Source organism: Myotis yumanensis, unplaced genomic scaffold (assembly GCF_028538775.1).
Source record: "Myotis yumanensis isolate MYYU_CA2020_CCGP unplaced genomic scaffold, mMyoYum1.0.hap1 SCAF_12, whole genome shotgun sequence".
NCBI lineage: Eukaryota > Metazoa > Chordata > Mammalia > Chiroptera > Vespertilionidae > Myotis > Myotis yumanensis.
Window position 1 is genome coordinate 29,995,033 of NW_027223763.1, and position 21,355 is coordinate 30,016,387.

General features: G+C 44.1%; 1 protein-coding gene and 2 non-coding genes across 9 annotated transcripts in view; all 3 read left to right on the forward strand.

Annotated features, from left to right (window-relative positions):
- UBAP2 (ubiquitin associated protein 2) overlaps positions 1-21,355 on the forward strand; it is a 101,207-nt gene that overhangs the window by 77,578 nt on the left and 2,274 nt on the right. For 5 of the 7 annotated variants that reach the window (XM_070431339.1, XM_070431343.1, XM_070431342.1 and 2 more), the window contains 13 exons: positions 2,074-2,263; positions 4,955-5,168; positions 6,299-6,573; positions 7,165-7,334; positions 8,392-8,605; positions 10,425-10,464; positions 11,655-11,838; positions 12,758-12,827; positions 16,840-17,035; positions 18,186-18,277; positions 18,466-18,513; positions 20,836-20,914; positions 21,133-21,338. In XM_070431339.1, coding sequence (XP_070287440.1) covers positions 2,074-2,263; positions 4,955-5,168; positions 6,299-6,573; positions 7,165-7,334; positions 8,392-8,605; positions 10,425-10,464; positions 11,655-11,838; positions 12,758-12,827; positions 16,840-17,035; positions 18,186-18,277; positions 18,466-18,513; positions 20,836-20,914; positions 21,133-21,338 — 1,978 coding nt within the window. Of the gene's footprint in view, positions 1-2,073; positions 2,264-4,954; positions 5,169-6,298; positions 6,574-7,164; positions 7,335-8,391; positions 8,606-10,424; positions 10,465-11,654; positions 11,839-12,757; positions 12,828-16,839; positions 17,036-18,185; positions 18,278-18,465; positions 18,514-20,835; positions 20,915-21,132; positions 21,339-21,355 lie in introns of those variants that run through there. The other 2 variants (XM_070431341.1, XM_070431346.1) reach the window with 2 other exon arrangements.
- On the forward strand, positions 2,370-2,452 carry LOC139021353 (small nucleolar RNA SNORD121A). Its single transcript, XR_011473468.1, has one exon. It is a non-coding gene; the product is annotated as a small nucleolar RNA SNORD121A (small nucleolar RNA).
- LOC139021355 (small nucleolar RNA SNORD121A) lies at positions 10,894-10,977 on the forward strand. Its single transcript, XR_011473470.1, has one exon. It is a non-coding gene; the product is annotated as a small nucleolar RNA SNORD121A (small nucleolar RNA).

Sequence of the window (21,355 nt, forward strand, 5' to 3'; positions counted from 1 at the left end):
GATTGGTTGCCTCCCACACATGCCCCAACTCGGGGCGGGGATTGAGCCTGCAACCGTGGTATGTGCCCTTGACTAGAATTGAACCTGCCACCCTTCAGTACCTGGCCTAGCTCTAACCACTGAGAAACCGACTAAGGAGGGCTCTACTAGTATTAATCCAGTAGTCTAGGGATTACAGAAAAGGAAGGAGCTTTGTGGTAATAGAAATGTTGTTCGTGTGTGTACAGAATTGAATTATTGAAAAACATTTATTTACATCCTAGTTTTCACAATAGCTCTAAAAATTTTTTATTATAGTTTTAAAATGCAGTAATCTAGAAGAATGAAAGCCTTGATATATATGACACCTGAGAATTGAAGGCAATTTTGAATCTTACATGCTCAGTCTCGTGCTGAATGAGATGGTTATAAGAATGTTGCAGGGAAATAAAAACGATTATAGTTTTATGTCTAGCAATATAATGTTTTGTGAATTGCTCAGAATTTCTTGTTAAGTGTACATAACTTCTTTATTGTATTTATTGCTCAATGAATTTTATAGGATCATTTTCATCTTTTAAAAAATATGAAGTGGACTCTTTCATGCTTATTTTTCAGAAGACAGTGTTGTAGTTTGTTTTGTTTTGTTAATCTTCACCTGATATTTTTTCCATTGATTTTTAGAGAGAGTGAACAGGAAGGGGAGAGACTGAGAGAAAAATCATCCATTTGAGAGAGGGACATCAATTGGTTGCCTCCCATATGCACCACTGAGCCAAACCTGCTAGGGCAAGGATATTTTTCCATTGCTTTTCAGAGAGAGTGGAAGGGAGGGAGGAAGGTATGTGTGGAAATGAGAGAGAGAGAGAGAGAAACACGGATGTGGGAGAGACACATTGATTGTTCCAACGGGGGGTGAAAAGTAAACCTGCAACCCAGATGTGTGCCCTTGACCAGGAATTGACTCCTTGACCCTTTGGTGCGGGGATGGGGGTCGGGTAGATGACACTCTAACCATTGAGCACACCAGTCAGAACAGTGCTGTATTTTTCATGCATATATCTCATCAGTCTTTTGGAATAGAGCTTGCTCTCTTTTTTATAGTAATACAACTTTTTTTGGTGGATGGGTCATATGTAATATAATTACCCTGGGTTTCTATCCTTGAAGTATCCCATAAGCCAGAACATTACCTTGGAATCTAAAATACTAGTCTGGGACTTCAACCTGGTTATGGGAAAGTCTGTGTGGTAGTGCATGGGTGGAGGAACTCTGGCCCAAGAACTTTGTTTTGTATCAGCACTGAGTCTTGAATTATTTCACCTCTCAGAATCTGTTTCACTGGCATGGTGAAAGTTTCAGTTAGAAGAACTGACTGGCAGCTGTCCTTGGAAAGGGTTTAATGGAGCAAATTATGTTAGGTAATTCTGTGTACCTTGCAGGTCCTGCAGAGGAGAGTTAGTAGCTCACTCACATGTAAGGTAGTGTATGTATCTGGAAGATAATTTCTTCCTCATGCTTTCAGGTTTTTAGGCCATAGTTTTCAAATTGGATATCTGTCATTCTGGGGGCATCACAAGAGTTGTAGTTAACAGGGTATTTGTGAATATATTGTGCATTCTTCCTTGAATATTTAAGAGAGAAAATTATATGAGATTTATACAAACCTAAATATATTATTGGAAAGAATGCAGAGCTTACAGGAACATTTATGATAAATGTGAAACTGCTTGACTAGGCTGCTATAGCTGTGTTCCTCATTCCCCCAAAATAAGAACTCACTTTCCTTTAGGAAAGTTTGAGACACTGGTTCCAAGTAATAAAAGGAGCAAAACTTCAGAAAATTCTTTCAGTTTGCTCAATTTCTCTAGATTTTCAAATAAGTTGTCACTGTTACATTTCTGTGGAAATAATCTCAAAGCTCCTTTTCGTTTTTTCTTCTCTGCAAAGCCCTGCTTCAGTTCCTGTGGCTTTGGGTTTTTCTTACTTGAGTGATTTTGGCATGAATTTACTTTATATTGATTCACTTCTCAAATTCATTTGCTGGTAAGATTTGCTTATGACTTGTTCCTCATTTACTTTTTGTCTGCTTAGTGTTGATCTGGTAGCCTTGCTCCAGAAGCCTGTTCCTCCCAACCAAGCCTCAGAAGTAAGCTCCTTTGAAACTTCCCAACAGCAGGGCTTTGGCCAAGCCCTTGTCTTCACAAATTCTCAGCACAGCAATCAGATGGCACCAGGGACTGGCAGCTCCACTGCTGTCAACTCCTATTCTCCTCAGAGTCTGGTAACTCATTTTTATTTCAATATGGGATTTTAAGGAATGCTTATGCTAGGATGACACATGCCTTATAACTATTTTCTAAATATAAAAAGTTATACAGTACATTTCCGTCCAGAAAACAATGATGTGTTTATTTCCAAGCACATATCTGATGCTTCCATGTGGAATTCAACTACTCTGAGTTTTCTGGGCAAAGATAAAAAAAAAATTTTTTTTTTTTTGAAGTTGAAATCTTTTCCGTCATAATCACTCAGGCATCCTTATTAACGATTTTTCTTGGATTTTGTTTCAAAATCCGTCTCTAGACTTAAGCTGTTAAAATTGTCGTTTTCCAATTTTCTTAAATGCAAATGTTTGCCAGTATATGCTTACTGAAATTTTGTAAACACAGTTTTGTCCAAGTCTGCCTAGTGGTTATATATTTTTTTATTTTTGTTTTGTTATTCCATAAACTTGGTGTACTTTTTCTTAAAAGGCTGCACTATGTAGTAGAGACCCTTATAATTTGAGTGTGCTTTCATTGAAACAGTGTCATCTTCTGCTGCATATATGATTCTGACCTCTCATGAGAATTAAGCTCCCGTCAGAAAGAACTCAAGGAATTGTTAGTGAAGGATGTGGAGATAGGCTGATGGAAGTAGAGAAGCTTAGAGCAGCGGCCTCCAACCTTTCGGACCTCATGGACCACCAGTAGTCCGCCGACCACATTGGCAACCGCTGGCTTAGAGCATAGGATGTAAAAGAATGTAGCTGCAGCCTGCGGGAGTGAAGTCTCTGTCTAACCATATGTAGTTGTGAGTTGGCAGAGGGGAGGTTGAAGGACCATAAACATAGATCCTCAGCTTTCACTAATAATTATTTTGGTTCACTTTTACTGTATTTTACCTGAAATTTACAGTTGAGAAACAGAATTTCTTATGAATATGATATAATCTTTTCCTCTTACTTGACTCAAAGTCATTTGCTATACCCTAATAAAATGTAGATGTGAGTATGCAAACTTTTTATTGCTATCTTCTACTCTGCATAGTCATCTTATGTCAAGTACATCTGGCTTGGGGCACACTTTATATTTTTACTGTCATGGATGATTGTGCATGAAAGGGCATCAGTGCTTGACGTGGGAGAGCCTGAGCCATAGTGCTCTCTTTGTTTTGCGAAGACCCGATAGTACCTACCACTCATTTTTTATTAAACCATCATGCCCTTTCCTCCTCTGCCTTTCCATCTGCTACTGGCATATTGATATCATGCCCTTGCTGACTTGCTGGAATCTTAGGCCACTGAGAGAGCATAGGTAGGACATGCATTTTTTTTTTAGTGACCTATGGCTTTTTGTCATGAAAAACACCTTGAGAAACTGGTAAGAATTGTTTTTGTAATGTATTAGAGCAGTCGTTCTCAACCCTACTGTATTTTTATAATCAACAAGGAACTTCAATAAATAACGACAGTAATAGTGAGCATAATAAAATAATGCCAAAGTCTACACAAGACCAACAGAGTTTTAAAGTTGATTGAAATGTGTAAGTGGAATTGAGAAATCCTTTGGTGGCACTAGTAATTGATGCAGTGAGTTCTTTGTGTGGTAAAGCACACAGAAAGTGCATTTGATAAAAATTAGCTGATGTAGAATAGAGATTAGGTAGGGAAAAGATGAAGAGTAGAAGCATCATCTGAAGAAGCCTTCATTGAACAAGTGGGCTTGAGGTGGGTTTTGGCAGATTTGTAGCTGAAAGAGATATGTAATGGGCAGCATAAGCTAAGAATCTGGAGTAGTAATAAGTAATGTTATCCTTAGAACAACTAGGATACTCTGGGCCTTTGGATATTTGGTAACAGAAATAATTTTATTTCAACTTTCTAGATCTGGCCTCTTGAGGGAATGCAAATCACTTCTGTTTTTGACCTTTTAGGTGGTTTTTGAAAGTTATTTTTGACGAAGAAATCGTCTTTTCAGAAACTGAATGATTTCGATAATGTAAAAATGCAGTTGATCTGTCATTATGTTCTCTAGTCATTAGGTTTTTATTTTCCTAAGATCTTGATACCTGGCCTGACAGGATAGATAGGGGAGGAGTACATTGTCTTTTGTATGCTTGCTTGTGGGACATATTTGGTGTTCCTAGTCATCTAAACAACTTGAAATAAGCTCATCAGTGTCCAGGGTATTACTCAATACCTCCTGTGTCTTATTTTGGAATATTAACATTTTGATTAGGTAAGTGCTCTGATCTGCATTTAATCTTGGTAGACCTCATGGCTGATCTTTTTTTGACCAGACCTATTCTAATCATTAAAGATAATTAGTGTTCCACACATTAAGAAAACACTGTTTTTGTTTAAGCTTGTGCTTGTCATTTAATTCCTGGCATTCCTCCTTAGTTTAAAACAAAATGGTATTCTGTTTGTGAATTTGTGACATCACTTTTTAAAATAATTTTCTTAAAATCCAGAGAATATGTTTCCTTTTCCTTTAACCTCTTTTATCAGAATCAGGAAGGATTGTTGGATTTATTTAGTTAGATCTTGTTGCATAATAATATTTTCATGTAGTGTAATCATATGAGTCTTACTAATTCAGGTGTTCTGGATTATAGTTTTTAAAATCCTTGTGAAAATATTTGGTATGTTTTAAAGCCTGGGGTAGATATTCTGTATTGTTTAGGATTTCTGCTTTTTTTCTCTTTAAAGTCATCCGTCCTTGGTTCAGGATTTGGAGAGCTAGCACCTTCAAAAATGGCAAACACCACCAGCTCCCAGATTTTGGATCAGTTGAAACCTCCAAGTTTGGGCCAGTTTACTACCACACCAAGTTCGCAGCAGAATAGTACAAGTGCCCCCACAACCACTTCTTCTTGGGACCTCAAGCCCTCAGCTACCCAGTCCTCAGTCCGTAGCCATTTTGGTAAGTATACATTTTCTGTGGTTGCTTCACCCCTAAACACTAGCGGAGGCTGTTGATTTGTGAACACTACTGTGGATTTTGTCCAGAGATGTTTCTTTCTTTAAAAAAATGTTTTTAAATTGATTTATTTGAGAAAGAGAGACATCAGTTTGTTGTTCCACTTATTTATGCATTCACTGGTTGATTCCTGTATGTGCCCTGACCAGAGATCAAGCCCTCAATCTTGGCATATGGGGTCGACGCTCTATCCAATTGAGCTGCCCAGCTAGGGCCCAGAGATCTTTTTTTTTAGTAGAACTTTGCAAAGTTTCTGAATTAAATCAGTTAGCTTTGTATTGTATAAATGAATACCTGCATTTATTTGTTATTATTATTAGTACTACACACCTTGAAGAGATGTACAAAAGCATGGTAAAGGCATGCAAATATAAGGAAACAACTTATCAAACCCTCTGGATTGCTTTCTCATTCTAACATTTGCATGTATCCATCATGATTTGGTTCAGCCTTACCATCTGTGGTTTATTTAAAGGCATCACATGTAAGTTGGAGGTTTTCTAAATTCTACTCCCATAGTTTTGTGGCCTTAAGCTACCATTTCCCACCAACACACACCATACTCTATTAAGGAACAGCAGGGAGTTACTTTAAACATAGGATTGGTTGTGTGGATTCCTTTATGTTTAAGGCATATTGAGAGACATGGAAGCACATTTCTCTATTAAATAGTCTCAAGTACTTTCTGAGTATCTGAGACTATTCTCAGGTTTGAAGTGATACCTATGAAAGAAAATGATTAGAGATTCAATGCCCAGGGTTTTTATCGAGGAATGGGGGCTGGTTATCTAGGCACCCTATTCCTAGTATACACCAGACTTCCAGATTTCTAGAAGGAAAGCAAGTGTTCAGTGTAAACTACATTGTACAAATATTCAAAGCACAGAGTCACCTTTGTTGGTTAGAGTGTTGGCATTCTTTCCCTAGAACATACAAATTTCTGTGTTCCTCAGACACTAGCCAAGAGCCAATCTTGCAAGTCAGTGATGGTAGAAGAGGGAACTCTAATCCCATGTGCCAAAATAATTGATTGTTACTGTTTTGTTTTTACCCCTTCTTTACCTATTTTCTAGACTTTAAATCTCAGCCTGAACCATCCCCAGTTCTCAGCCAGTTGACCCAGCGACAGCAGCACCAAACTCAGGCAGTCACTGTTCCTCCTCCTGGGTTGGAGTCCTTTCCTTCCCAGGTAAAACTCCGAGAGTCAGCACCCAGAGACAGCACCTCCACTGTGAACAAACTCTTGCAGCTTCCCAGCCTGACTGTCGAAAATATCTCTGTGACTGCCCACCAACCACAACCTAAACACATCAAACTCCCGAAGCGGCGGATACCTCCAGCTTCTAAGGTGGGTATTGCATGTGAAGCTGCAGACCCAGGGTGGATGTATTTTAACATTTAGCTTAAGTGTTGGATTAGCAAGTCTCAGAAACTGAGTGTAGTGTTTTTCAAGCACATAGTTTACTGCTTTATGAGGAAATGGCAGTTTCTGAGTGAGCTAATATTAGAAGGAATGAGTTTGTGCTGAGAGACAGAGATTATTAATTCAAATTACTAGATCTGGCTCAAAGAATCTGATGGTCTTGTGTGCTTAGTTGTGCTGCCCCATAGTGGAGGATGAGTGGGTCTTTTACCAGATAATGCTTTACGGCATTCTCTTCTTTTCCTCAACCACAATCCCGGCCCCTTACTGCTCTAAGGAAGCAGTTGGTAGCAATGATCATTGTCCTGTTAACTTTTAATTTTTCTTTGCTCTTGTCCCTTCTGTCTCTTTTTTTAAAATCCTGTTCCTTTTTCCTTTCTTTTGGCCTTTCGTGCCTTGTTCCTCAGGCCTGCCAGCTGTGCCCTGGGAACCCAGTGTCCATTTGGTTCTGCTATAGACCCTTAAGACTTAGAATCCATGACCTCTGTTCCTGACATGGCAGCTTTGCCTTTTCAGATCCCAGCTTCTGCAGTAGAAATGCCTGGTTCAGCAGATGTCACAGGATTAAATGTTCAGTTTGGCGCCTTGGAATTTGGATCAGAATCTTCTCTCTCTGAATTTGGATCAGTTGCAAGCAGTGAAAATAGTAACCAGATTCCCATCAGCTTGTATTCAAAGTCTTTAAGGTATATAATCCCACTTCTCTGGTTTTGACTAGAGTAAGTCTTTAGTTTGCAAGGTAAAACAGAATAGAGCCTAAGAAATCACCTGGTGGAGGCAGACAATACACCCTGTGGTAGTGGATTTGTGCAGCCCTCACTAGTACCTAATCCAGAACTTTTCTTCCATCTCCCTAAAAAGAAACCCTGTGCCTAGTAGCAGTCACTTCCAATTTCCCCTTCCCCTCATATTCTGGCAACCAATAATCTGTCTCTGGATTTGCCTATCCTGGACATTTCATATAACTAGAATCATGCAATTTATCGCCACTTGTGACTGACTTCTTTCACTTAGCATAGTGTTGTCAAGGTTCATCTTTGCTGAAGCATGAATGCATTTTGTTTCCAAATAATATTTTATTGTGCCAATATACCACATTTGTTTATCCATTATGAGTTGATGGATGTGTGGATTGTTCCCACTTTTTGGCTATTATGAATCATGCTGCTGTGAACATTTAGTTACATATTTTGTGTGCTTTTGGTTCTGTGGATGTACACCTAGGAATTGCTGGGTTATATGGTAACTATTTAACCATTTGAGGAAGCATCAGATTTTCCACAGTGGCTGCAGCATTTTACCTTTCTATGAGTAATTTCTGAGAGATTCAGTTTTCTCACATCTTGCTAACACGTTCATTCAGTGGGATATCTTATAAATAGAGAAGGCCAGATTTTACATTTTATTTTATTAGTTAATTTTTCCACTTTCCAGAGCCCAAACCTGATATTTGTTGCATGGGTTCCTTTTCTAAAGATGGTCTCAGACATCTAGATTCCTTAAAGATTCTTAAAGCTGTCCCTTTGCCTGTCAATTAAGTTAGGTGGGTCTAGCTTTTTATGGGGATGGTGCTAGACTTGGGGGATTGTTTTGAATCTTCATTGCATTGTTAACAAATTGAAGAATACAGTAGTATAAACTTGTGGTTGCAGACATGTTTATTTAATTTAGAGTATGACAAAATAGTTCTCCTTCATGAAGCTATGTAAATTGACACAAATGTATGTCTAATACCATTTGTAGTGATTCTTTGAATACCTCTCTACCAATGACCAGTGCAGTACAGAACTCCACCTATACAACTTCAGTCATTACCTCCTCCAGTCTGACCAGCTCATCCCTGAGCTCCACTAGTCCAGCAACAACGTCTTCCTCCTATGACCAGAGTTCTGTGCATAACAGGGTTGCATACCAAAGCTCTGTGAGTCCGTCGGAGTCAGTTCCAGGAACTGTCACGGTAAGTGATCTTTCGGGTTCCTTCCTGTCCTCTTTTGGAGCTCAGTGTGTAGTTTGAGCCTTTTTCTTTTCTTTTTGCCCTCACATGAGGATATGTTGATTTTATTTTATTTTTTAATTTTTTGTAATCCTCACCTGAGGATATTTTTCCATAGACTTTTAGAGAGAGTGGAAGAGAGAGGGAAAGACAGAGAAATATCAGTGTGAGAGAAATACATTGATTGGTTGCCTCCTGTATGAGCTCTGACCAGGCCTGAGCCTGCAACCGAGGTACGGGCCCTTGACCGGAATTGAACTCGAGATCCTTTAGTCTGCAGGCCGATGCTCTGTCCACTGAGCCAAACCAGCTAGGGCTGAGGATATGTTTATTGATTTTTTTTAAAAGATGGAGAGGGAGGGAGTGGGGGTAGAGAGAGAGAAAAATAAATGTCAATCGGTTGCCTCTCGTATACTCCCTGACCATATGTGCCCCAACTGGGGATTGAATCCCAAACCTAGGTATGTGCCCTGACTTGGAGTTGAACCCATAGTCTTTTGGTATGTGGGATGACACTAACTGAGCCACCTGGACAGGGTGGGAAATTAAGCTTTTTGATTGAGACTTTCTTTTACAATTTACTAACCTTTTGAGTAGAATCCTTGTAGTTTGTTGAATTTGCTAACAGTAGGCATCTAATTTAAAACCTGCATTTCAAGCACCATAAAAACAGGAATGTGTGTAAATGGACCCAGAAGCTTAGTATAAGGATAATATAGGGACACACCCCAAATTACTCTTAGTGGTTTGGATGGGGTGAGAGGGGAACTATAATCTTATCTGTAATATTTTAGTTTCCTATAAGGCAAAGATGTTCACGCATTATTGATGAGAACTACTTTAAAACCTGGATGATAGCCTGGCTGGTGTGGCTCAGTGCTTGAGCGCAAGCCTATGAACCAGGAATTCACCATTCGATTCCTGGTCAGGGCATATTCCTGGTTTGTAGGAGGCAGCCAATCAATGATTCTCTCTCATCATTGATGTTTCTATCTCTCTTCCTCTCCCTTCCTCTCTGAAATCAATAAAAATATTTTTAAAAGGTGGATGACAAAATAAAAATATTAAAATATAGTTGAATTGGTCTAGCAAAATTTGGATACATTTTTCTAAGTCTCCTTCTAAGCAGGAGCTATTGGTACATCTCTACTTAAAATTTTTTCTTGTTGTTTTTACTTCCCTTCTTTTGTTTTACATATTTTATATTAGGTGTTTTCCTCAAATGTCTGGTGACTCCAGGCTGCCTACTTCACACTAAAAGGTTAACTAAGGGCTCTGACTAGGGGTGGGGGGTATAGGTTGCTGAGTGTGGGCTTTGATGCGGGACAGCATAGGTGGGCTATTTCTTTTTCTTTTCTTTTTTTTTTTTTTTACTCCTTCCTCAGCCCCTTTGAACCTTTTCTGTTGAGCTTGTTTAGATTCACAAGGGACTGTTCTAGTCTCTTCCCGATAGGGCCTATACCTTTCTGTCATTGTCATAAAAGCCTAGTGGGAAGAGAAGGCTGCACCCCAGTCATGGTGCATACGGGGGGCAACCAATCGATGTTTCTCACATTGATATTTCTCTCTCTCATCCCCTCTCTCTAAAAATCAAGAACATTAAAAAAAAAAAAAAAAAAAAGAATCTGTCATATTGCCCCTCAATGTTATGAAAAGAAAACAAACAAAACAAAACAGGCCACTGTTCCTTGATTATGTTTCATTTGTTTGTGGCTAAATCCCAATAGAAAATCATCTAAGTTTTTTTATTTTTGTGGGTTTACTTATTTTCTCTTCCTTATAGAATGGACATGGTGGTGGTCGAAGTCAGCAGACAGTAGACAGTAAGTGTACAAACTAACTTTTTTGTCATGGCTGGTGGAAACGAAACAAAATAAGCACATCACTAACTTGATAGGGAATGCAATAGGTTAATGGCTAATTCTGCAAAAATAGTCCTTTTAAATTTTTGCTGATAGCTACTTCTGATCCATTGTTGGCACCCTTTCTTTGGTAGGGTTAGAAGTTCAGCTAGAGACTCCCATGTGACCAGGTCGTAGCTGGTGGTATTATTACAAATGAGGTAATAGCCTCTATTGCTCTGTCTTGGTCGGACTGCACTAAGGCAGGACAGTATTGTATTGATTTACATTGTGTTTTGAGCCTGTTGCTGCCTGTGCTTGTTTTCTAATCATCCTTCCTTTTAGAGACTAATCTGTTTTCTACTGGCTCCCAGGGAACGCTGCAGGAGGGTACTGGCTTCTCCTTCCTAACTGGAAAAGACAATGATGCTTTATTTCCAAGCACATATCTGAGTCATATGTGTGGATGCCACTAAAACTGAGTCTTTTCACCAGTGAGGATTGATAGCACTCATGGTCTCCCGAAAGCCTAATGTGCTCTGAGGTCACTCTCCTCAAGCACATGTGAAGGAAGTGCTATGCTCCCTGTGCCAAAGTAAGAGTTCAGCAGCAGCTGTGTGCTCTTCCTGGAGATTTGAGGCTTATGTAACTTCACAGCATATGTACCTTGGGCTCTCCAACCCCACCAACCCTAAATTGGCTATGAACTTTCACAATCAGCCTGATTTGGTACTGATTTGATAGAACCAAAGACTTACCCCTTGGGTGGTCTCGCCCACCAGATTTTCACTGTCCCCATGTTGTGCTTTTTAAGGAAATTTTGCCTTATTTTGTAATTATATCAAGCTCAGAGCCTCTTTCTGGGTGTGGCTTAGGGTTGACCTTCCTTTAGTTGGGAGAAGTATGTCCACATCATAGGACAGTTTATGATTATAAATTGCTGTGATAATGTCATTTCCTACTCTGTCTGGGTCCCGTGCGTCTGACCATTGTGTGTCCTTTTAATAATCGTATCTGACAGAAAAGAGACCATTTGGAGACATGCTGGGGCATTTTCCATGGGAAATGTAACTTTATGTATGTCTCAACTGCTCCTGACATGTCACAAGATATTGAGCATATTTCAGATATTCATGGTTTGATCTAGAGTTAAACAGATCTTTTTCTTACAGCTACTGCATCTGTTCCTGCTCCAAAGACAACAGACCCTCCCTCCGCCCTCCCATCTGTGGCCTCCCTGCCCAGCACCACCTCCTGCAGTACGCTCCTACCCTCTGCATCTCAGCACACTGCCACTTTGCCCTCCTTGTCCCAGCCTGGTGACCTGTCCAGCACCCCCCTCTCTCAGCTTAGCAGGTACGGGGAAAATATGGGCTCAGAAAGAGAGGCCCACACTGGGGCGAAGTCCTGGAGCCTTTATAGAGGCTCTTCCAATGAACAACACCCACTTGTTACCCCTAGCACCATGTCCTGGCCTTTTGCAATAATGCTCTAGATAGGTTTGGACTGGGTAGGGTCATCAAAGTACCACAGATGTAAACCTTGCTTGTTTGTAATGCTCTGCTGTCACAGAGACCACTGGGCCCCCTGGGAATGGGGTGGACCCAAGGGGTTGCTGCTTCTCTTATTCCACCCTCAGGAGGGTACCACTCGATAAGCCTCCTCCCAGCTCTGGGCTCCTGTCACTGATGCAGAGTGAGATTGCTGTTGGATTTCTGAGCACGTCTCTGACTTGTGCTTGTCATGGCTTTACAGATCAAGTTATTACAACAGGGTGTAGGAGAATGGGTTTCATTGGGTTCTCACCCTGTGTCTTCTAAGTTGAGTTCACCTCTTTCTCCCTTTAAGCCAGGAGCAAAAGCATTTGACTTGAATTCTGGATTTGATGGGACTTCAGGCTCTGATTCTGGCATGTGGATTGGACATAGGAATCTTTTTCCCTCACACACAGCTTTAATGGGGTCTTCAAGGCTGACAGTGTTCTTAGTGAAAGCCTATTCTTTTTCCAGTCAAAAGATCAGATGGTTAGAGCTGACTGAAGCTGGCCCTGGAAGTTTCCTGGCCAAGATGTTCCAGATCCTCGGGGTGGGTGGTGCTTTAGGTCATTCTAACCAGCAGCACACCTGGACTGGGTTCCCAGGCGATGGGAGTGAAGCTGGGGCTTCTCCTGAAGAGAACGGGCGAGCTTATGCCTAGCCCACCCGCCACGGGGGCTCCGTGCCTGTGGAGTGACTTGGTCGGGTGGACATACGTGGTGCTCTGTTTTGTCTTCTAGTTCACTCTCCACCCATCAGAGCAGCCTCTCCTCTGCGCACACAGCACTCTCCTCCAGCACGTCACACACAGTAAGTGTCCTCTGGGCTCCCCCATCCACCACCCTGCTCAGTGAGCTTGGAGCTTAGTCACCCCAGGTGGGCCTTTAGTTTGTGGATTTTAAATATGTGAGGTAATCTTGAATTCTTTGGCTATAATGTCTTGATCTAAGTTTGTGGTTTGAGCTGTTGACTTCCCAGGAACCGTGGAAAACATCTTGCTTTCTAAGTTTATGCCTCTGGAGAACTTGCTTCTCTAGACCTGGTATGTGATGAGCCAGTGCTGTCAGGTGGTGAATTTATTTCCAACAATTCACTCTGCTTCCTGTTTATTATAGGAGACCTTTCTGCCTAGCAGGGGTGATTTATTTTCTGGAAAATGTTATGTTGAGGCATTTGCAAGCTTTTAGAGGAAAGTGGGCCCATTGTTAACTTCAACTTGGGCTCCACTAAAAGTCAACTTTAATGAAGACCATTTTTCCTGGATAGCCCTCTGTTACTTTGTGAAGGCCCTGTAGGGAAATGCTTTAGGTGAAAGGGAGAGCTTATGTGAGAATATCCGTCCTTTATGTGCACACACACATCTTTTTGAGACTGACAGCCTGGCTCTACCCCAGTCGGTGTAGCTCTGTTCCAGTTTGTTGGTGGTCGTGGGGACTTCCCTAATTCTGGCATTAGGTATTCTGTTCACTGTGAGCTCTGGCATCTCAGGTCATTTCCCTCAACTCAGAGGCAGAGACTTTGGGAAGGTTGATATTGCAGAACGAAGTAGGAATGTGGAAAGGTAAAAGAGTAACCTAGGTGATGGTTATTGAAGTGTGGCTTCTCGAGGTTTGAAGTTGGGAGGAGCATGGTTTCAGTAGTAGGAGTCAGTATAGGTTGGGTGGGTTGAAGCATGAATGTTTGTGAAATGGCAAGGAGTCAGGGTAGTGACCTAATGCTAGGAGAGACTGAGCATAGATATTTGAGGAAAGAAAGGTGCCTGAAAAAAAAACAAAATGTGTCTCTCCTGGGAGACAGGAGGCTTCCGGTAAGGCTGGAGTGGATGGGTCCCCAAGCAGGGAGGGAAGCTTTGTGTACAGATAAATGTGGGAGTCTGGAAATTGGGAAAATTTGTTTCCTTTAAAGAAGAGATCAAATCATTTGCTGCAGAATGAGGTGATAGAAAAGGGTCAGTTCTATCTTTCCATCATGATCTGGCAAACATCGAGGCTTTCAAACTGTAGTTTTCCAAGTGAATGTTAGGCATGATTCTTTGTCATAAAACACACAGAGCACCATCTTCATACCAGAGCACATGGTGGATACTTCTGCCCACTTGCCTGTGCCCATGTTGTTCAGTGGGAGCCGTGAGCTGCCCCCGTGTGAGCACCGTCTAGTGGCTTCTGTTTCCGGGCACTGGGGCACTGGAGTCAGGGCTCCTGTTCGCACCGCTCAGCAGCACTTTGTGTCTTGTCAGGAAACTCCAGATCATACATCTAAGTGACTGGCCAGAAGTGCCTTGTCCAGGGAGTCCCACACTTTGTCAATGTGACAGAATTGCCACACTGTAATATAGCTGCAAGATTAAGGTATAAAAAGGCATATACTAAAAAGTTTTTTTTTCATCGGCTTAAGGTTCTGTCCCTCTTCCTCCTATTTATTTGTTCCTCTAGAGTTCTTTTTAACCTATTAAATAGTGAATGCATACACATTTTTCTCCCTCTTCTACAACAGAAATGGGATATTTCATACATAGTGCCCTTCACTGCTTTCCCCCACTTAATAAGTGCATTTTTTAATTGTTTCTATTTGAAGCAGAGTTCTTTCCACAGCTCTCCTGCATTACAGTATTTAATCAGTCCTCCACCGATAGAACTTTAAGCTTGATGCTTCATTTGATAACGTTCTGCCAATGTTGTTTCATCCTGCAGCAGTAGTAGAAGATAAACCCTAGTGTGGATTTGCTAGACATTGTCATTTTATACAAAATGCCAAATGCTCTGCTTATTGATTTTAACCTGCTTACCCCCCACTGGCAATGAATGAAACACCCTATTTCCCCGCTGCCCCCTGAAATGGTGTTACTGGATATTTGTATTTTTCCAATGTGTTAATAGTAGAAAAATGACCTGTTGGTATAATTGAATGAGGTTGACCATCTTTTTTACATATTGGAAAGCCATTATTTTTTCTTTTTGGTGAGTTATTTATATTGTTTGCTCATTTTCCTGTCAGGTCCTTGGTGTCTATTTCTAGGCACTCTGTATTCAGGAGACTTTTGTGATCAGAGGTACAGTTATTTTCCCTATGTTTGTCACTTTATAAATATTTTTTATTTTTATATAATCAGCTCTATCAGCCCCTCTTTTATAGTCTGTTATAGTTAGATCTTTCCCACGTGAAGGTTATGAAGGAAATCTTAGTGTTTTCTCCTGCTCTCCGTGTCCTTGTGGGAGGTTTGGTGTAGCTGTGCTCTTCACCCACCCTGACTGCCCAGCCCCTGCATGCACTGAGAGCCTTGCAATGGGGCAGAGGACTCTTACTCCAGCAGCCCGTCGCCCTGATGGGTCTGGGAGGTGGTGTCAGAGATAGAAGCCATGTTGGGTCAGCTGAACGTGGGAGAGGCTTCCTGGATCCTTGTTGAGTTCCTTTCAGCAAACCAGGAGCTAGTTCTCTAGAAAGTTGCTCTGGGTGGGAAGCCTGGACCCACGCAGAGGAGCATGGAGCCGTCTGGCTGGGCAGATTGGCACAGCCTTCGCCTTGTTCCTTGGCTCTCCTCCCCCTGGTTCTGTCTGGGCTGAAATAGCAGGAGTCCTGGGGAGTCTGAGGAGACTGATTTTAGCTGTCTTTCTCTTGCAGAACCAATTCTAGGCGTTAGGGCCCTTAGGCTAGTGCTCAGGTGGCTAGGGCAGCCTGTGGGCTGGGACCTATAGAGTTGTCTGTGTGGTGGGAAGCAGAACACATGGTGGTCCCTTTTCTCCTGGGGCTTCCTGTTCTCTGGCTTCTCCTTCAGGAGTTTTCAGGCTTCTTTGTTCTGTACACATTCTGGTCTGGAGGCTGATCTCAGTCTTACAGAGCCTTTCCCTCCCACTTTGGTCATACTTTGCCCAGCCAAGTACATCTCTTCTACCTTAATACTAGCTGAAGTGGAGCAGCCAGGCTGGCTTCCTGGAACTCCCGGCTCTTCAGAGCTTTCTTCTGGGTTTCGCCTTTCTTTCGTAAGTGGATCTTGTTGAGTAGGCATCAGGGCAGGCCATGCCCTTCTAGGTAGGCCCTGGTGGGGGACTCCCCAGGACTCTTGATTCTGTAAAATGTTACCAAGTTCTGGAGCAAAGGCCTCTCTTGGCCATCTGTGACTTCCAGATCAGAGTAGCTAAGAAGCCTAATAGAAGAATATCCCAGAATGCTCTGGCTTGGGCTGGGCTGCCTGTGGCCTCTTTTCAGCTCTCCTGAGACTACTTGCTTTTCTGTGAGGTGGGTTCTCACCTTATACTCAGATGTCTGTGTTCATTTAAAATTTACTTGGGCCCTCGCCGGTGTGGCTTACTGAAAGGTTACCGGTTTGATTCCCAGTTAGGGCACATGGGCCCAAGTTGCAGGTTTGATTCCAGGCTAGGGGCATACAGGAGGCAGCCAATTGATTTTTCTCTCTCTCACTCTCCATTCCTCTCTAAAAATCAATAAAAACTCTGTGTGTGTGTGTGTGTGTGTGTGTGTGTGTACACATACATATGTGTGCATACATACACACACATATACATAGTTGGGGTTTCTATGCCTTGTGGCATATACCAGAAAATGAGCAACTGTAAGAATTTTTAGGAGGGTTTTGGTCATAAAGCTTAGTTTTAATAGTCTTGATACTCAGCTTAAAAGTTGCCTTCTGATTTCCTAACCTAACAGGGTGAGGGGCAAAGGGGCTAATGTGTAGTAATGTAAATGCTGAGCCCAGAGCCCCTCAGGTCAGAATCTCAAGACTATAGGCCCAAACGCCAGGCCAGGTTCTCTTGCCTCCCGTGCTTTGCGCCCAGACCCATGTGTCCTGGCTTTTTTATTTTTCCAGCACACCAGTGTGGAGAACACCCCTTCCCTCCAGTCCTCAGCCACCTTCTCAATGGCAGCAACCTCCGCCTCGAGTGCCACGTCCTCAGGACTCAGCCTGCCAAGCAGCATGAACACAGTGAACAGCCTCTGCCTGGGCGGAACCACCGTGAGTGCCCCTAGCAGCAGTACCAGAGCCACGCCCTTGGTGACCTCAGGTGTGTGCCCCCGAGGCCTTTCCCACCTACCCCCATCCCCTCAAAGATGTGCACTTGGATTCCAGGGAGGATGCCCAGAGGTTGGCAGGGCATGGTGAGCAACCACACACATCAGATCATAGTCTCCCTCCAGCCCTGCCATTGGTCACTTGTCCTCTTTGTTCCAGTGACCTCTTGAGACCCAGCTCTTCAGCGCTGATGTGGGTGGAGATAGGTGAAATCGGTCTTTCCGGATGGGCTCCCTTGGGCAGGATTCCTGGCAGCCTTTGTGCTTCTAGCTCACCAGTCTTTTGTGTTCTCGCTCATCCCTGGAACTGTGATGACAATAGTGACAGAGTGAGCAGCTACCATTGGCTATTTCTGGTCATTTTATGTGACCGATTGCCTGCCAGCCACACCTGAGCAGTCTGTGTGGGCCAAACAAACTGTGGTTTGGTAGAAACTGCTAAAACCCACCTTTGACACGCCCTGTCCCTCTCCTGGCAATGCCCAGCCTCTCTCCCGTTCTGAGGAGGTAGATTGTTCCATTTCTTTCCTTTTTTAATTGTTGACAATATTACAGATTTCCCCCATTTTCTCCCTCTTTGCCCACCTTTACTCAGCCTCCCACCCCCCAATTGTTCTTTATTTGTTTTTTGTTTTTAAATATTTTTATTTATTTCAGAGAGGATGGGAGAGGGAAAGAGAGAGAGAAACATCAATGACGAGACTCATTGATCGGCTGCCTCCTGCACACCCCCTACTGGGGATCGAGCCTGCAACCGGGCATATGCCCTTGACCAGAATCGAACCTGGGACCCTTCAGTCTGTAGGCTGAGTGCCAGTCTGTAGGCTCTATCCACTGAGCCAAACTGGCTAGGGCCCCAATTGTTCTTTATGTTCAGGTTTATCTAGTGCAGTATGACCTTCAGGAGTGGTGGGGGCGGGTTTCTATCTCAGCATGGAAACAGCCTGACTAGGACACGTACTCTCTGTCTCTCCACTTACTGGTGTGGCCCTCTGTATCTCTCAGCTGCTGCCCATCCCTCTTGGCTGTGGCCCCAATTAGGGCAGGACTGTGGCAGGGAACTTCACCCCCAGCCTCATAGTAGCTGAGGAATCTTACTCTTTGTGGTAGCCACTTCACTTCATTTGATTTTTGTCTTTATAGGCAAAGCGCCCCCCAACCTGCCCCAGGGGGTGCCACCCCTGCTACACAACCAGTACCTCGTGGGTCCCGGAGGACTGCTTCCTGCCTACCCGGTGAGTGCATGGTGGAGCTGCTGGCCAGCCTTGGCTCCCATCAAGGCAAGGTGCCTTCTCCCAGCAGCTCATCCTGGTCCTCTTCCTGAGTGTGTCCTGTCCTCCCATCTTGTTTAGGCCCCTACATGGGCCTGGCCTTCCCAGGGGATAATGTGTCATCCTTAACACCCTTTATGGTCCTCACACAGATCTATGGCTATGATGAGCTCCAGATGCTGCAGTCACGGCTGCCAGTGGTGAGTGGGATATGGCAGGGAGGGTGAGGCTCTTTTACAGGTTCTTCTTCTCTCTGCCTTGACTGCCACCCTGCCTGGCCCTCAGGATACTCAGCCTAAAGCTAAGGAACTTGCTTCCATTTGGTAGTTGTACCTGGTGCAGCTATAGCTTGGGCATATGAATGTCCTTTGCTCATCCCCAGGGAACTTAAAGACCTTTGGGACTTGGGAGTTGGCAGTGCGCCCACCAAATTCTCTTCTTTTACCTCACTCCCGTCCACAAGACATGGAGTTGTTTGCCTGTCCCTAGAGTTTTTATAATCTTCTCCTTCAAAGTGCCATTCAGTGTCTTTGGCTTCTGAAGTGGCCATTGATGATGCCTGTGATGGCACCTTGCTCTTCTGTCCCTAGCTGAGTGAGTGGCTGGAGCTGACAGACGTTAAGGACCCTCTGGGTCCGGCCTGCCATTGTTCTTTGCAAGAATGCTGGCCCCAGAGTCTTCCTGGTTGTTGCAGCCTCACTCTGAGGCCAGGACTGCTTCTTTATGCTGAGCCTTGCTCCAAGGATGAGGCACTGGGCCTTCCCTGGGATGGCCAGGTGAACAGGACTGCAGTGGAGGAGGGCTGTGGAGGGACAGCCTGCAGGCTCCTGCACCACCACTCCTTTCTTGGTCTGGTTTCTTAGACTCCTGTTTCCCAGGTTCTTGATAATTTTCAGCAGCGCAGGGCATCTACCTGTCACACTGTTGGGAAGTAAATAGCTGTTTGGACACTGGTGTTCCCTGCACTGGATATGCTACTTCCGATTCCCTGAGGAAGAGGTTTTCTCTCCCCAATGAGGTGTCTTTCCTCAGACTCCTCCCCATTGGTGTTGCTTTCCAACACACACGCACACACACACACACACACACACACACACACACAATCTGGACACAGAAAGCTCTGGGAGCTGCAGGTGTCACTTTCACCTTCCATGCCCAGTGGCTGGAACTCTTGTATCCATCTGATGAAGTATTTCCAGAGGCAGGGGCTGGTAGCTGGGCCACTCTTCCCGACCTGTGCAAACCAGCAACTCATTACAATGCTGTCCAGGGGCCTCTGGACTCTCTAGCTGTTGCCCACATCCCCAGAGAAAGGATGTTGAAAACATGATGGCAGGTTTCTAGGGTGGTCAACAGAACTTAGGGTCTTTGGGTATGCCTGAGCCTTAGGGCTGTGTGGGGAAACCGGAAGTGGCCCTGGTCCCCCTGATACTCATGAAATCTCACAGCAGTCTTTCCCAGGAGCCCCAGGGCATCAGATATGGAATACAAAAGGTGGTCCTGAGTGAGTCTGCATGTGGGTCCTGCTTGGACCCCCAGGAGTGGCTCGTTGGAATCCCAGTCCTGGGAGTCATTTGCTTTGTATTCCCTTTATCATTTTGTGCCTTAGAAGAAATCACTCCTGGGTCTATGTGTTGAGATACAGCTTTCATTTTTGCCTTTGGTCATTCCTTAGCCTCTGGCATTTTATTCCCGCCTTTGGATTTTCTTTTCTTCTATGAAAGAGCTCCCCCTCCTGGGCTTTCTCTAGGCCGGTCTCCAGTTGTGTTCCTCCTAGCTCTGTGCTATCCTAGCCCTGCCTTCTGGGATCCTGAGCTGAGGATGCTACAGGTTTCCTAGAAGCTACCTGGAAATCAGGCCCACGAGGAAAGCAGGAGGGCTTTCCTTGGTTCAGAGGGTGTGGATGTCTGGGACTGCAAAGCCCTGGGTAGTAAGGGTCGAGGCAGGCCTCCCCTTTTCCACAGAGCTCCGCTGTGTTTTGCCCTCTTGGTATCCCTGATTCCTGTGGGGTGTTAGTGTCGCCAGGGGAGACTGGGTGAGAGACAAGTTCAAAACCTTACCTGGGGTCCTGCTTGTACTTGTACCTACCTGGCATTGCTGCCCTGACCCGTTAAACCCTTTAGGCACCTCCTATCCTCCTGACTCCTTTTTAGGTTTCTACTGTGTAGTCACCTGCTCTATAGTCTCACATAGGAAATGCCAGCAGAATTGGTTCTGCCTATGGCATCCATCTGTGTCCATCTGCAGTGTAAATGGATGTGTGAGATTGGGCCTCCAATGGCTCTGCCCGTGGAAAGCTGAGGGATTGGTCATTGTATCTGCGTGCTTTGTGCTTTGTGGCTGCCACATTGTACAACTCCAATAGGCACCATCGACTTAGTGCATGTGCATGTGACATCCTTGCGGTCTACCATGTCCCAGGATGTGGCATCACATAGAATGCCTGTGCTGCCTGCTGGGCCTGGTCTCCAGGGAGGGGGGTGTGGCCAGTCTGTTTATTGAGCCTCCCTGATCTCTCCTAGGATTATTATGGAATTCCCTTTGCTACACCCACCGCCCTTGCCAGCCGAGATGGAAGCCTTGCTAATAACCCATATTCAGGTCAGTCTGTTCAGGGGATGGGGTGGTGAAAGGGGGTGTACATCAGACTGGCCTGTAGCTAATCCCAGGTGTCTGGAAATAGAAGGGCTAAGAGACACCTGCTAGCTTCCCTTTGGTGAGCTGGCAGCCAGACCCATTCCTGTGTGCAGGAGGCAGCCTGGCTTTTTTTCCTGGTTGGCTCAGGGCAGTGACTAGAATAGGTATTCCTTTTCTCCTAGGTGATATCACAAAGTTTGGTCGAGGTGACTCTGCATCCCCTGCACCTCCCACCACACTGGCTCAAGCACAGCAGAGCCAATCCCAGGCCCACCACACCCCCCAACAGCCCTTTCTGAATCCTGCGCTGCCACCTGGCTATAGCTACACTGGCCTTCCCTACTACACAGGCGTGCCCAGTGCCTTCCAATATGGGCCCACCATGTTTGTGAGTATTTGGGGGGG